We start from the raw sequence: 16,947 nt of genomic DNA on the forward strand, positions 1-16,947 counted from the left end.
AAATACTTGGTGACTAGCTGTCAACCTTTTATTATTTTCCTCTTGCAATGCTGATAGTTTCTGAGCCCCTGAAACATGAGCTGTAGAGGACATTTTCCTGTCACTCTGACTCTGAAGGCTGCGCTGTGCGCTGCTGTGTATGTGGACTGAACCATGCAATGAAAGAAGAGAGGGGTGCTCATATTGTCAAACAAAGTAACAAGCACCTGTTTGTTTCTTTTGTGATGTTTTTCTTTAATACAGGCAATTATACTTTTGAGTCAACTACATTAACTTACTTTAGGATAATAATAAAACCATATTAATAAAAAGATAATAATAGTGTTCTCTGGGCCCCCCCCCCCCCCCCCCAGTGCTGGGCCCTTGGAATCATCCTAAGCTACCCCCCCCCAGCTACGCCCCTGGCTACGGCTGTGGGGGCGCTGGAGACACGATCCAATAGACTTTTATACGCCTGAGTCTCCTGAACACGGAGAAACCAGTCCCAAGTTGATCGGCACTTTGACTTTGACTCGGCCGAGCTATAGTCACTTTCCCGCACCTACAGTACTCCCGAACTACGCATGCGCATATTGATAAACCTGATAAATGTTGATAAAAGTTAAATCTCTGGACAATCTGCACATGCAGAGTTCGGGAGTCGGTGCGGAAAAGTAGGGATGCACCGATCCGACTTTTTCAGTCCCGATACCGATACCTGGGTTTGGGTATCGGCCAATACCGATCCGAATTATTTTTTTTTTTACAAAAAAGTTAAAAAAAAGAACAAATTTAATCCACGTTTTTTTTTTTATATATATTAAAATATATTTTGTTTTTAAGAATTGTAAAGGATCACAAGTGTGTTTTTGATTTGTTGTAAACAGACAGAAAATAAACTTCATTCATTCAATTATTAAACTGTATCCCTCACTGTGTGGAAGAGACTGGGATCATTCTTTTGTGCAAGGCAACATCAGGCTTGACTTAAAACATTACTTTCCTAACTTAGTGAAACTAAATGTAACAAATTAACACAGATATAAATGTACTGAATGGTTACTTCTTATTTTATTTATTATAAAAAAAATGATAATAATAAATAAAAAAATCCGATATATATATATTTTTTTACCGATACCCGATCCAGCTATTTTACTGATATCGGCGGCCGATACCGATACCAATATCGGATCGGTGCATCCCTACGGAAAAGTGACTATAGCTCGGCCGAGAAAGTGCAGATCGACTTGGGACGGGTCTCTCCTTGTTCAGGAGACTCGGGCGTATAAAAGTCTATTGGATCATGTCTCCATCGAGAGGCTGCAGAGCTGGTGCAGCTGCAACAACCTGGAGCTCAATGCTCAAAAGACAGTGGAGATGGTAGTGGACTTCAGGAGGAAAGCAGCCCTGCCCCCTCCCATCATACTGGGAGGCACTCAGGTGGCCTCCGTGGAGTCATGCCGATTCCTTGGCATGACCATCTCCCGGGATTTGAAATGGGAGCTCAACATCACGGGCCTGCTCAAAAAGGCCCAGGGGAGGACTTTCTTCCTCCGGCAGTTGAACAAATACAAACTGCCGAGGACCATGATGGCCCAATTCTACACGGCCATCATTGAGTCCATCCTCACCCACTCCATCATCTCCTGGTTCCCCGCTGCAGCGGCAAAAGATCTCGCCAAGCTGCAGCGGGTGATTCGCTCCGCGGAGAGGGTGATCGGCTGTCCCCTGCCCTCCCTCAGGTCCCTGCACGACTCCAGGGCGCTGAAGAGGGCGAGGAAGATCATGGCCGACCCCTCCCACCCCGGTCACAGCCTCTTCACCCTGCTCCCCTCTGGGAGAAGGCTGAGGATCCCAAAGGCTGTGAAAGCTCGTCACAGACTGAGCTTCTTCCCCTCAGCCGCCAGGCTGATCAATGCCTCAGGCCCCCCCCCCCCCCTCTGCCCCCAAGTGACACTGGCACAATGACACTGACCGCACTGCACTAGTCCTTACTGGAACTCTGCACTTTACACTTTATATATATATATATGTATTTAAATGATTAATCCTCCACTGCACTGTTTTTTGTCCTGTGTCTGTGTTGGTGTTTGTCGTTACTGTGAAAAAAGAAATAAAAAAATGCATACACTGTAATGCTGCAACAATTACCAATGTGTTTTTACACAAATGGCTTAATAAAGGAATCTGAATCTGAATCCAGCACCCCCACAGCCGTAGCTACAACCACTTAATGTCAAGGCTCTCATCCACAGTCATTCATTTCCACCCCCCCCCCCCCCCCCCGCTCTCTCTCCCATGATTTCAGAATACCGGAAGTGTTGCAGTGGTCTATGGTCTATTTATTAGTGCTGTCAGGCGATTAAAAAAAAATTATTTAATTAATTACAGGATTTGTAATTAATTTATCTAATTAATCGCATTTTAATCGCATAACCATTTTAGGCCTGATATTTTATATTCTATAATCATATTTCAAATTGCATGTGTCCGGATGGCAGAAGTCAGTACTGTATCTACAAAACCTTCTGTTTAATCATCTTCCCTTTATTAATTTGCTTAGATTTTTCAGGTCTGGTAAATTTTAGCATGGTGTTAGTTATTCAGTCAAAAAAAAGAAAAAAAATTTGAATTGATATTCTCATTTGGTTCATTCAATCAATCAATCAATCAGATTTATTTATATAGCACATTTAACATGACACGTGTCAACCAAAGTGCTGTACAGAGGGTAGATACACATAGATACATATTGACAACAATCACACTCCGTTTTATGGGAGGGCACACAGGCAAACACATAGGAAAACAGGGCATGAGTCAGTAAACGGGAAAGGCTAGTAGGTAGAAGTGGGTTTTGAGCCTCGATTTGAAGGCATCTATCGAGGGGGCGAGCCTAATGGAGGTGGGGATGTTGTTCCACAGTTCAGGGGCTGCGATAGCAAAGGCACGGCCCCCCCTGAGCTTGAGGTTAGACCTCCGGACTGTCAGGGGCCTCTGATCGGCTGACCTGAGGGACCTGGTGTTGGAATAGGGGGATAGGAGGTCTGAGATGTAGGAGGGGGGGTGACCATTAAGGGCTTTAAAAACAAATAGGAGAACCTTAAAATCTATCCTGTGGCGTACTGGAAGCCAATGAAGGGAGGCAAGGACAGGGGTGATGTGGTCTCTCTTGCGGGTTCCGGTCAACAGTCTGGCAGCAGCGTTTTGTACCAGTTGTAAGCGGGACAGGGAAGACTGGTTAATGCCTATATAGAGGGAGTTGCAGTAGTCTAATCTAGATGAAATGAAGGCGTGGATGACTCTCTGAAGGTCTGCAGGGGAGAGAAGGGCTTTGAATGGTGCGTAGTTGGAAAAAACATGCCTTTACCACCGAGTTCACTTGTCTGTCGAATTTAAATTGTGGATCAAAAATGACACCTAGGTTCTTGACATAAGGCTTGACCAGGGAGGACAGGTTGCCAAGGCTGTTGGTAAGGGTGGTGACAGCGTCTGGGGGACCGAAGAGGATTATTTCGCATTTGTTTTGATTTAGTTGTAGAATGTTTTGTGCCATCCAACATTTAACGTCATCCAGGCAGGACATGAGACTGTTAAGTAGAGACTGGTTGTTAGGTTTCAGGGAAACGTAAAGCGGTGTGTCGTCAGCATAACAGTGAAAAGAGATGTTGTGCTTCTGAATGATTGGACCAAGGGGTAGCATGTACAGAGAGAACAGGATCGGGCCAAGGATGGACCCTTGCAGGACCCCACAGGAGAGGGAGGTTGAGGGGGAGGAGCAGTTGGCGATGTTGACAGCAAAGCTTCTATTTGTGAGATAGGAGGAGAACCATGCTAGTGCAGTGTCACTGACACCAACCCCATGTTGGAGACGATCTAATAGAATGGTGTGATCAACAGCGTCGAAAGCTGCGCTGAGGTCAAGCAGCATTAAAACAGAGCAGTCACGGTTGTCAGCGGCGAGGAGTAGGTCATTTGACACTTTAAGGAGGGCTGATTCTGTGCTATGGCCAGTCCTGAACCCTGACTGAAATGTCTCCAGGATGCTGTTCTGGTGCAGGTAGGGAGACAATTGGCACAGAACAACCTTTTAGAGTATTTTTGACAGAAAAGGAAGCTTGGAAATGGGCCTGTAATTACTGTGCAGGGTGGGGTCAAGGTTTGTTTTTTTCAATAGGGGCTGGACTACTGCATGTTTAAAGCAGGATGGAACAGTACCAGTTGCCAGGGAGCTGTTAATAATGGAGAGGATGCTGGGACCGGTTGTGTGAAAAACCTGTTTCAGTGTCAAGGGGGCAGGTTGCGAGGGTGAGTAGACTGATGGGCTGAAAGCAGGTCAGTGTGGATGAGCAGACCAGAGGGACAGCTAGGTTACATGTGGGGGGTGAGATGTTCCTTCTGATATCTTCAACTTTGGTGGTGAATTTTTTTTAGAATTCCTCACACTTAGCTGGGGACACATCCAGGCAGGTGCTTGGGGGGGGGGGGGGGGGGGGGCTAATGAGAGAGTTGATGGTAGTGAACAGGGTCCTGGGGTTGTGGGAGTTGTTGATGAGGTCAGAAAAATATGTGATTCTCGCCGCTTTAACCGCTAGCTGGTAGTTAATGCGACTGTCCCTAAGCATTTCAAGTGAAACTTGAAGTTTGTCACGTTTCCACTTCCGCTCTGCCTTCCTATTATTATATACTCTTTTCTCTGGGCTCTGGTGTTATCATTGAGCCAGGGCGCATGAATATTAAAGGCAACCAACTTGTGTTCAGCTTTTCTCTGATTGGCCGCGACCCCCCGCCCCCACGCGCAGGCGCGTCTCTACAATTCGTAGCCGCATTTCTGCAGACCCCTCTCTGATTGGTTGAGCTCCATTTCTGCAGACCCCTCTCTGATTGGTTGAGCGAAGCCCCTCTCTGATTGGAAATGTACTACCAGATTCGCGTATAACGTTATTTCGCGTGACTTCGCGGTTTATTCATAACGTTATGCACATTTCACAACACAGCCAGCTGTCAGAGAAACTGTACATTGTAACGTTGTTATTTCGCGGCCTGCCCATTTGATGTTCCCAAATCATATTCAGAAAGTATCACAGAGACTTCTATTGACCAAGGAATTAGTTATTATTAGTAAGACACAACATTTCCTTAGCAATTGACCACCAGACTCTTTCTCTTAAGGCATTAACTGGGTTAATTAATATAAATGTTATATTGTAACTGTCTAGTTACACATTGGTTCCGAAACATGTATGTTCCAAGCTGCAATTAAAACTTTGGATCTGAGAGAGCTCTGGTCAGCGAAGCAGGCAAGCTATTATTATTGGTTTTTAATGACAAACCAATTACATAATCCTATCCAACATATGTGTAAAGGCACACACAACATATTCCAGTTAACGGTATATTTTTTTAATGATTCGTTATGGCGTAATCAATACTTCCATGCGTATAAATTGCGTTCGCGACCTCCATGTTTTGGGGCTATTCATCAGAAAACTCGGATCCGGGATTCGGCTCCCATCCGTCGGGCAACAACTGTGGGTTTTCAGCCTCTCTCTCTGGAGCTTAACGGAGTTTCGACTCCTGGCTAGAGGAGCTTGTCGCGGCTCATGCGCATGCGCGCGCTCGGCCAATCAGAGAGGGGTCTGCAGAAATGGCCTCAACCAATCAGAGAGGGGTCTGCAGAAATGCGGCTACGAATTGTAGAGACGCCGCGCAGGCAAGCGGCAGCCGTCCCACGTCCCAAATGAAATCCAAGGAGCAAGCGGCAGCGCGGGCAACCAACTTGTGTACCAACCAACTTGTGTTCAGCTGCTGTACCAACCAACTTGTGTTCAGCTGCTGTACCAACCAACTTGTGTTCAGCTGCTGTACCAACCAACTTGTGTTCAGCTGCGGTAGCAGTGGAGTGCTGCTGACTGATTATTATGTTTCGCGTTTTTAACAACCAACTACCAGATTCACTCGTCACTGTACATCACCTCTGAAGTATAAACAAAGCCCATACAGTTATGAAATGCGCTGAACTAGAAAGCGTAACGTTATTATGTTTCGCGTTTTTAACAACCAACTACCAGATTCACTCGTCACTGTACATCACTTCAGCTCCAGCAGCAGCAGCGGCCGTGCTGCGTTTGTTGTAGGAAGCCCTTCAATGACAGCGCTCTCATATTTTGCGAATGCATAAACTATATCTTAAATTATGGCTATGTGTCTAATATGGCTGTCGCTTATCAATGACTTCGCGACAGCCATATTAGACACATCACCATAATTTAAGATATAGTTTATGCATTCGCAAATATGAGAGCTCTGTCATTGAAGTGGGTGGTGGCAGCGTTACTAACCGTAGCGATTTTTATTGTTTTGTCATGACCAAACATAATCCCAACATAGATAGGAGGTGTACTGTATGTCAAATGTCGGTCATGTGGTGGAAGAGTTTAGTACAGTCACACAACAGAACACCAGTGTTTCTAGTAGATATGTTTATAATTATTAATATAAATAAACACCTCTGTCTGAACTGGTTCGACCAGCGCGTTGGTTCGACCAGCGCTTCTGCCGCGTCTCTCAGCGGAAAAAGGCGTGTGCTAGGGCGGTCACGTGGCCGTGTGGCCAATCAGAGAAACGCTGAACGAAAAGCTGAACACAAGTTGGTTGCCTTTAATATTCACGCAGCCAGCGTTGCCCTTTAGGCTTAGGTTTTTTCTGTCATTACAATTAGCTCAAGCCTAGTATACAGACACAGTATTTCTGACACTGGGAATACATTCCCTGAGATCCATAGATGTCCATAGAATCAGATACCAAGAACATGCAAATGGACCATTTAAAAAAAAAAAAAAAATGTAAATGTTTATTCTACGTTATTATGGAATGAATGATTAAAAATGTATAAATTTAAAAATGTATATAAAAAAAAAATTAAATACATTTTGAGTTAATTTTCATAACGCGATAATTTTCTGTGTAATTAATTAATCTAATTAACGCAATAAACTGACAGCCCTACTATTTATGTCACCCGTCTGTGGGAGTTCCTCACAATTTGTGTTAATTCTCTGTGGTCTCTCACGGGTTCTGGTCCTTCTCGTCACACTTCAACATGACCTTTACCCCCTGGCCCTGGCGCGTGGTCTCTCACGGGTTCTGGTCCTTCTCGTCACACTTCAACATGACCTTTACCCCCTGGCCCTGGCGCGTGGTCTCTCACGGGTTCTGGTCCTTCTCGTCACACTTCAACATGACCTTTACCCCCTGGCCCTGGCGCGTGGTCTCGAAGGCCTGGGCCGCCTGCTCCAGGGGGAAACGGTGGGTGACGAGCGGCTTCACGTCCACTTTCCCCGACGACAACATGGCGATGGCCATTGGCCAGCTGAAACACAGCGAGACAAACATGTCACCGGTCCATCCTTCCTTGCGAACACGGGGAGAATATGCAAACTCCACACAGAAAGGCCTGGGAGATACCCCACCTGGGTACCTGGCAACGCGGAAACCTGGTCCCCAAGCGGGAATCGAACCCTGGACCTTCTTGCTGTGAGGCGACAGCGTTAACCACTACACCACCGTGCCGTTAACTCTTAACGAAAGATTCTTTAAAAAGTGGCAGCCGTTCATTTCCTACTTTAACAGTCTATCTGTTCTCCCTCCTGACTGAGTGTCTTACGTTTTTGAGTGGCCCTCCCATCTAACCAGGCCCAGCAGTACTATGTAATACTACTAGTTAACTATGTATACTCCATAACTGATTAATGTATCATACCTGACTCAGACTACTCCTTTGTTATATTTGGGGTGGGGTGGGTGGGGTAGATTATACAAAAAAAAAAGGGGAAAAATGGTGAATGAATAATGTTGATTTTGTAATTGTACAAACTTGCTTCACCAATAAAAAACGTTTGTTAAAAAAAAGAAGATGTATTTGGTACAAAAGGGTCACAGTGGGTGTTAACTCACGTGTTGCAGTAGCGGAACACCCCCCGGATGTCCACCTCTCTGACGGCGGCGTTGATCAGAGGAACCGTGGCCATCTCTGCTCCCAGACCCACCAGCACCACCACACCCCCGGAGCGCGTCGCCTGAAACCAAACACGAGTACGATTGTGAGACGGTACCCATACTTTCACTTAAGTATAATTTCTGGGTACTTTTTACACCCCTGGTTGCTGTACATACTGTACATGGTTACTGTACATACGTAGATGGCTGTTTGGACGCTGCTCTCCACACCAGTGCACTCGATGGTGATGTGAGGCGGCGCCGCCAGGAGGTCCTCCACCCGCCTCGCCAGCTCCTGAGGTCTGTCCTCTCTGGTGACGCTCAGGGGGAAGTCTGCACCCAACCGCTTAGCCATCGCCAAGCGCTCCGACGACAGGTCTGCAGAGGACGATACCATCTGCACTGAGTATCACTAGTATCGTCAACCGCTCCGACGACAGGTCTGCAGAGTCACGATACCATCTGCACTGAGTATCACTAGTATCGGAAACATTTAATTTAATTTCAACCTTTATTTAAAATCGTAAGCTTCATAGGTTTCACTCATTTACAGAAACGGCGATTGTACAAAATGTAAAACAGTAGATAATACAAACAACATTCACAGAAAATTAAACACCAGAGTAAAAATATATAACCTTTAAAATAATTTTTTTTTTAAAGATCAGCTAAAACAGTTACAGGTAGTCACACAATGGTCTGAAATCATACGTTTAAACATGGAGGGAGAACCTCCAATTTCAGAGAGTTGAAGGACATTCCATGAATTAGAGGCATCAAAGGAAAAAGCTGACTTCCCTAGATCAGAACATACGTGAGGGACCCTAAGAACCATCCAGACATAGTGGATTACAACAGTACATGACATTCGGTACAGCCCTAAAAAACAGCAAAGGAAAGGTCTGTGACAGGATGCCCCAAGAGTACAGTCTGCGTCTCCACTTGAGGTGTGTTCATGTTTTTACGACTCTCATGTCTTACCAGTGATTACCACTTGTGAAGCGCCCATTGCTTTGGCCACCAGCAGACAGACCAACCCAATGGGTCCTGTGACAAAAGATCAACACATAAGAGATGTTTTCCAATTTAAAACTCCAGGAAAGTGCACAATGTATGCTAATTATTAAGAATTTAGCTGAGTAGACACTGACTGAACTAAGACAAGGTTATCAAGGTTATCTTATACAATGCATGAAGGATCCGAGTGACAGTGGCACAGTTATCGGTGAGCGACATGGTAACCCCATCTTTTATTAGTTCTATACTGTATAGCCAGCCCTTTATGCTCGACGAGAGTCTGAAACAGTCAAAATCCATCTCCACCTTCAAAAGAAATCACTGAAAGAGGAATTGCTCAAATCATATCTCTAAATAGAGTCCATACTTAGGATTATTAATTGTCTGTATTTATGTATCTATGTTGTATGTATGTTAGTAGGTAGGTGTGTAAGCCTATCCATGTTGTATGTTTTTGTTTGTTTATAATTTGTGATCAGGCTCCCTCCAAAACTAAACTTTAAATAGCTTCTTGGGAGACCTGGCACACGACACAATCTGGACGATGATGTTTCACATGAAGATATGTATATGTAATATATCGTGTGTGTGTGTGTGTGTGTGTGTGTGTATAAATTCATTCATTCATTCATTCATATGTTAGTGCAAGAGTACAACTATTTCACTGAGTATTTACACGTGTTCATTCATAAGCTTGTTTTCTTCAGTTCAGCACAAAGGACAAATGTTAAACATTAAAGTCTGTTTAGGTTTAGGTTCACCGGGTTTTGTGAAGTCAGTATGAAGCTCACTTCTGTGGCTACGCCTCTCGGGTGGTTCATGCAAGTTTACGACTTGCAAGGGCATGTTACGGGAACATAATCATCCTCACTGTTCTCCCCTGTGTGCACTCTCTGAAACACTCCAGTTGTAAGAGCTAAAGCAAAGTTACTCCCGGACGGTGTGCAAAGGTTTTTTTTTCAATACATGAAATCAATACATGATCAATACTGGGGCGACAGTGGCTCGGGAGGTAGAGCAATCCGGAGGTTCCCGATTCGATTCCCGCTCCTCCCGGGCAGCGTGTGCCAGGGACGTGCACAGGACTTTAGAGGGGCAGGTGCTCAAAGGCTGAAAAGGGCACTACACTTGTGTGTATATATTAACCGAGCACGCGTAGCGCGATTTTTAAGGGCCCTTTTCGGGCGGGGGGCCCCCTTTTTTTTTTTTTTTTTTTTTTTTTAACTTTTTCTCACATTTTTCTATATATTTTTCTCCCATCCCAATTTCGTATCATCCAATTCAACCCTCCCCTGTCACGGACGCTGTTTCTTGCCTCCCACAAGCTGGCTGCAATGTGGACTAAGTCATACATAGCACAAGTCCCCTCCGGTACTTGAGGTAACAGCAGTCACATCTTTTCACCTGCGCAGCTCGATCTCTCAGTGGCAAGGAGTAACGCGTGGGAGGCTCACGCTGCCCCCGACACTTCCTGATTCTACTGCGCAGGCGCACCAACCGACCTGTAGGAGTCGCTGTCCACAACGCCCGATCCCCACCCATCAGTTTCCCACCCCCTAATACGGCCAATGTGTATTAGTACGGACGACCAGCTAAACTGAAAGCAATTTGGAGCGCTGGGCTCGAACAGGCGAGCCCAGCGTCTCCAGTATTCGTGGCGAGCGCCTTGCCCACTACGCCACGTAGCCGCCCCGGGGGGCCCCCTTTTTATGCTTTTTGGGGGGTTTTGGTGATCAAATATTGAATATTGAACTATAATAATCAGTGCAGGAGCTCACTTATCCTTGAAAGACACTTTTATCACTGACTTAAAAGGCCCATACATCTCCATAAATGTTCAGGGGGGAGGGAATAAGTGCTTACCCTACAGACCCCAAGAAGTGCTGTATATTCTGTATTGTTTAATATAAATGCATTTTTTATTCCAATCCCGATTTGTATTCGAGATTCCCAAATCCCATCGGACTTGACTTCTTCGTGTCCCTCAATGAGTGTAATACCAGCATTCAACTGTATGCGCCACAGTGGTTTCTATCATCATCATCATCACCACCCACGCTATGCATAAAATATATAGGTCCGCGGAGAGGCACGCTGAGGAGGCCGTGCAAACTGCAATGGAATACGGGGCATCTCTCTCTCTTTACCTAATATTTTGATTCTATCCTGACATTTTTCAGTTGGAAGGGCAGTCTATATGCGTAACGGTAAAAAAAAAAATATCAAAAGAAATCTCTCCTTTTATTTTGTTTTCAAAAAGGGCACTTTTTTGATGAGGCTCAAAAAGGCAGGTGCTCAAGCACCCCATGGCCTCTATGTGTGCACGTGCCGTGTCGATGTGTCCTTGAGCAAGATACTTAACCCCTAATTGCTCCCGATGAGCAGGTTGGCACCTTGCACGGTTGCCTCCGCCGTCGGTGTGTGGACGTGTAAAATGTGAGGAACAAATTGTAAAGCACTTTGGATAAAGTGCTATGTAAAAAAGCAGCCATTTACTATTTACATGAAAGAAAATATGATTTAACATTTGTAAATTCACTGTTCAAAAAGCTAAGACAGGGATTCAAACGAGATGTATGTCTATTGTTGGGGTTAACTTGTGGAAGAATGAGTAATGAGTAAGAATGAGTCATTCACTTTTGGTTTTTAAGAAAATGGTTTGTATAGCTATTTTTGAAGATTACAAATGTGAATAATAATTTTTTTTGTTATTATATTTTAGAATACCGTTTGAGTCTTAATTTTGTTAGGAATATAGGACAGGCATGTATACGCATTATGCTTCAGTCTGTACCTTTTCAGTCACTGCCAAATCAAAGATTGTTGAATGATTGTGCATATTGTATTGCGTGTGATGACTGAATAAAACTACTACTACTACAGTAGTGTGACTGGAATGGAAAGTCACGTTCATCATAAAATGGAGGTGTGTGTGTGTGGACCAGAGTCTGTGGTTCCGTATAGTAAGTCATGGGCATTTTAAAGAAAAATCCAGATCGATTGATCGCATGATATACTCGATTACTCGTTGATTACTCGTGGAGGGAAAAAACTTCATTCACGTATATGTTTAATGAAACCAACAAACAGTTATAATCTTACACATACATGTGAAACAAATGTGTAAAAAGAAAAGAAAAAAAAGTATACATTTTATTTTTTATAAAATGAAAGCTACTGTATGAGTTTTCTCATAGCCGCGATTAATCGATTACTCACGCCCATCCCTAAGTCATTGATTACAGGATGTTTGCAGTGTAGCCCTGTGGCAAAGATGCTGCCCTCCTACCTGAACCACAGATGAGCACAGTGCTGCCCAGAGATACCCCAGCTCTGCGACAGGCATGGATGCCCACAGACAGAGGTTCAATAAGAGCCCCCTCCTCAAAGGTCACATTATCTGGCAACCTAGACAGTTGGGAGTGGAGAGAGAGAAGAAGAAGTGTTCAGTGCAGATGAACACACACATGCGAGATGGGCGACACTCAGGAACACACACACATGCATTGGGTCGCCAATGAAATGCCTCTCTGCGCTTGACCCATCCTGGACCCATCCTTGACCCCCCCCCCCCCCCCAGGAGATACCCCACCTGGGCTCCAAGCGGGAATCGAACCCAGGACCTTTTTGCTGTTAAGCGATGACAGTGTTAACCACTACATCACCGTGCCGCCACAGGCAGGCAGACAGAAAAATAAGAGATGAGGGGAGAGAGAGAGAAAGAGGGAGAGCGAGAGAGAGAGATGGGAAGAGAGAGAGAGGAAGAGAGGGACACCACTGTTATTTACTTGTAGCAGAAGTCGGCGCTGTGTTTGTAGTATCTGCACAGGTTCCCATCATCGGGGGGGGTTGCACAGAAGAAGATGGTGGGAGACAAGTTATAGCGTCCGGACTTGAAGAACTCGTCCATGTGGCGAGGCACGCCAGGCTCAATGGCCACCCTGTCCCCTGCGGAGCGCAAACGGGTCCTAGTTTACAGGACACTTCAAATGGATACCATTACTTTTTTTTTTTGTATCTACTTTTTCTCCCATCCCAATTTTAGTCATTATGCCAATTCCCTTCCTGGTCGTTGCGCGCATGTGCCCCTACTGTCGGCCTGGGGAGGGTGAAGACTACCACACGTCTTCCTCCGATACATGTGGAGTCAGCCAGCCGCTTCTTTTCACCTGACAGCGAGGACTCTCACCGGGGGAGCGTAACGCGTGGGAGGCTCACACTATCTCCCCCAGTTCCCTTCCTCGCTGAGCAGGCGCCCCGACCGACCAGTAGGAGTCGCTGTTTACAACGACCAGGATATACACACCCCACCGGCTTCCCACCCGCCGACGCTGCCAATCGTGTCAGTATGGACGACCGACCAAGCCGGAGGTACCGCTGACAGCTGGATTCGATACCAGTGTCTCTGCGGTGGTAGGCAGGCGCTTAGTCCGCTCGCTGCGCCACCCAGCCGCCCCCTACGATTACCTTTCTTGTAGTCAGTGACACGGTGTGAATTTTTCTTTTTCACACAACACAGGGCGGCTAGGTGGTGTAGTGGGCAAGGCACTCGCCACCAATGCAGGAGACGCTGGGTTCGAGCCCAGCTCTCCGCATTGCTATCAGCTTGGCTGGTCGTTCATACTAATACAATTGGCAGTGTTAGGGGGTGGGAAGCTGATGGGTGGGGATCGGACGTTGTGGACAGCGACTCCTACAGGTCGGTTGGTGCGCCTGCGCAGCAGAATCAGGAAGCGACGGGGGCGGCGTGTCCCTCCAAACGCAGACCCCCCCGCCGCTGAGAGATTGCGCTGTGCAGGTGAAAAAGATGCGACGGCTGCTTCCTCGAGTACCGGAGGGGACACGTGATGCAAGGCTTCGTCCACATTGCAGCCGACCTGTGGGAGGCGTGGCCTAACAGCGTTCGAGACAGGGGAGGGGAGAATTGGACGGTACGAAATTGGGATGGGAGAAAAATAGAAGAAAAGGTAGATCCAAAAAAAATATTGTGATATTATTCAGGATACTCCAGTATTATATCTTTAATATTGTGATATTATTCAGGATACTCCAGTATTATATCTTTAATATTGTGATATTATTCAGGATACTCCAGTATTCTGTCTTTAATATTGTGATATTATTCAGGATACTCCAGTATTATATCTTTAATATTGTGATATTATTCAGGATACTCCAGTATTATATCTTTAATATTGTGATATTATTCAGGATACTCCAGTATTATATCTTTAATATTGTGATATTATTCAGGATACTCCAGTATTATATCTTTAATATTGTGATATTATTCAGGATACTCCAGTATTATATCTTTAATATTGTGATATTATTCAGGATACTCCAGTATTATATCTTTAATATTGTGATATTATTCAGGATACTCCAGTATTATATCTTTAATATTGTGATATTATTCAGGATACTCCAGTATTATATCTTTAATATTGTGATATTATTCAGGATACTCCAGTATTATATCTGAAAATGGGAGAAAAAGTAGATAAAAAAAAAAAAAAAATAAAAAAAAAAAAAAACACTGGAACAAAACTATACAATAGAATGTGTCCCTATAATATGAAGACGACTAATTCCTACTTGAAAAGCGGAAAGCCTCGTCTGCTTCCACTGAGCAGGCCGACGTGGTGCTCCCGCAGAACACGGTGCCGGAGCGGAGGGCGTTCATTCCTCCACACGTTTGACAGAAAAAAAACACTCGCCTGCTTTGAGGTGTTTGACAGCCGATCCCACTTTCACCACCCGCCCGGCGGCCTCGTGTCCCAGGACCATGGGTGCTCTCATCACGTAGTGCCCTATGCGCCCGTGCTGCCAGTAATGCACATCCGATCCACATATTCCAACGGAATGCATCTGGAGCAGAACCTCTGATGGGCACAGCAAGAGGGACCGTGGACGGTTCAGTAAAATACACGGTTGGTAAACCACAGTAAGGTCAATAATCACCGATATATACAATAAATATAGGCTACATATTTCATAACTTTATTTTCACAAAATGTCAAACTAATAAGGAACTAGTATGTTAACAAAGCATACAAACGCATGTTATTTTACTCTTAGGATTAGAGGTAAGAAGAAGGTAGGAATGGAGATTTGACAGTCAAATTGCTAGCTCTTTAATGAGTGTCTTTGGGAAGTGAAGTACAAGCGGCCTGCATCGAGACATCAGCTCTGCATCTGAGACTTGAGTAACTGACGGTCAACCGTTTGCCTACTAGTTCCTCATTAGCTCCTAGAATTATTGTGCCATCAAAATAGTCTCCTATTTTATTTCCTCAAAAGAATATGATATTTTCAGGTCACTTGCATCAATCTAATAGTAGTCTGCTAATAACGAGGAACATCAGTAATGACGATGCATTCGTTTATAAATGGTAGTGCATAAAATAAATAAAAAGGTGGGTAAGAAGAGTTTATAGTGGGTTTTATTACAAGATGTGTTACAAGTGTGTGTGTGCGTGTCTCACGATCACTCAAAGTGCACAGTGGGGATAATAATAATAATAATTAAGTACCTGTAGTCGTTTTTATTACCACCTATTTGAATAGTGAAATACTAAATGAAAACATAATATTTATCACACTAAGGTTAGAGAAATCCCTCACTTGAATCTTTGCAGTTACAATTACAAATTAATCGATGTGTCCCCCACCCACCCCTCCTACCCAACCTCCCCCCCCCCCCCCCCCCCCACCCACCTCCAATGTACAGTCCCCCCCCCCCCCCAACCTCCTCCAATGTACAGTTTCTACGTCAAATGTATATACTCTCTTATCTGGACTCTTTTCGTATCACAAACAGTACTGTATTTGCAAATCTGGTATGTCATAAATGTATAGATGTAGCAGTACTGTCTATCTGTATGTCATGTATGTCATATATGTCCTGATGAATTGAAAATGGGGGACCCTGATGTAAACAAGACGAAAGTCTTTCTCTGGTCTGCATCCCCTTAACAATTGTGTGTATTGAGCTGTACTGTATTGTACCCATTCTGCAATCTGTTAATAAAGTTTTCAATCAATCAATCAATGTATGTCATAATATGTTATGATGAATTGAAAATGGGGGACCCTGATGTAAACAAGACTAAAGTCTTTCTCTGGTCTGCATCCCCTTAACAATTGTATGTATTGAGCTGTACTGTACTGTACCCATTCTGCAATCTGTTAATAAAGTTTTCAATCAATCAATCAATGTACCCTCCAGTTACATCAGTGATTCATACCATTAGGTCCTGGGTCAGGGATGGGGCGTTGCTCCTGTAAGAAAACCAGTGGGACGAAATAGTGTTTTAGACACAGAACTGTAACTTAATAAGAGGAAATCATGCAACTTTGAGGTTGGTATCAGAGAGTTTCGTTATTATTTCGTACAAGCCTGAGGTCGCCTTGAGCATGCAATACCACTGAGAGATTGTCCTTCTTCTCCATGTTGCACGCAGGACACACTCCTTACAAGAGAGACAGATTGAGGAAGACAGTCGCTGACTATAAATCATGTAAAATAGTGCTTTTGTATGCAATAATTACTCCTCCTGTGTACAGCTTTCAGAAAGTTTCAGTAGGCATGGCTCAAAGTACACCCTCTGTCGTCGGTGTTGTTGTGGGGAGCAGTCCAAATAAAGCACGTGATTGGTGGAACGTCACTGCACTTCCGCGTTACGTGGAGCTCGTGGGGGGAGGGCAAATGGGCGTAAGGGAGCGCGTGAGGATTCTCGAAGACAATCTGACGTCACGAGACCGCCGCCATCTTGGTATTGGGGAAACAAACGGATTTCTACTGATCAAATGTATGCGTTGAGCTCCGTTTTTATATTTTATCACATTATTGTTCATTTCATAACCTTTTCATATAAATTGTTTTGAAAATATTGAGGCCAACATGGCATTTCACTATTTCGAAAGCCTTTCTGGCGATTCTAAGTG

At 44.6% G+C, this 16,947-nt stretch overlaps 1 protein-coding gene across 1 annotated transcript; it reads right to left on the reverse strand.

Moving 5' to 3' along the window:
- Positions 1-6,292: 6,292 nt before the first annotated feature.
- Positions 6,293-16,567, reverse strand: sord (sorbitol dehydrogenase). The gene is made up of 9 exons (XM_084307858.1): positions 16,396-16,567; positions 16,248-16,281; positions 14,718-14,882; positions 12,786-12,945; positions 12,287-12,405; positions 8,962-9,027; positions 8,180-8,358; positions 7,939-8,060; positions 6,293-7,354 (listed from the first exon to the last, which is right to left on the reverse strand). Exons 1-9 carry the CDS (start codon positions 16,450-16,452, stop codon positions 7,189-7,191), a joined length of 1,068 nt encoding a protein of 355 aa, XP_084163984.1. The 5' UTR covers positions 16,453-16,567; the 3' UTR covers positions 6,293-7,188.
- Between the last annotated feature and the right edge of the window lie 380 nt (positions 16,568-16,947).

Source organism: Notolepis coatsorum, assembly GCF_963971535.1.
Source record: "Notolepis coatsorum genome assembly, chromosome: 2".
NCBI lineage: Eukaryota > Metazoa > Chordata > Actinopteri > Aulopiformes > Paralepididae > Notolepis > Notolepis coatsorum.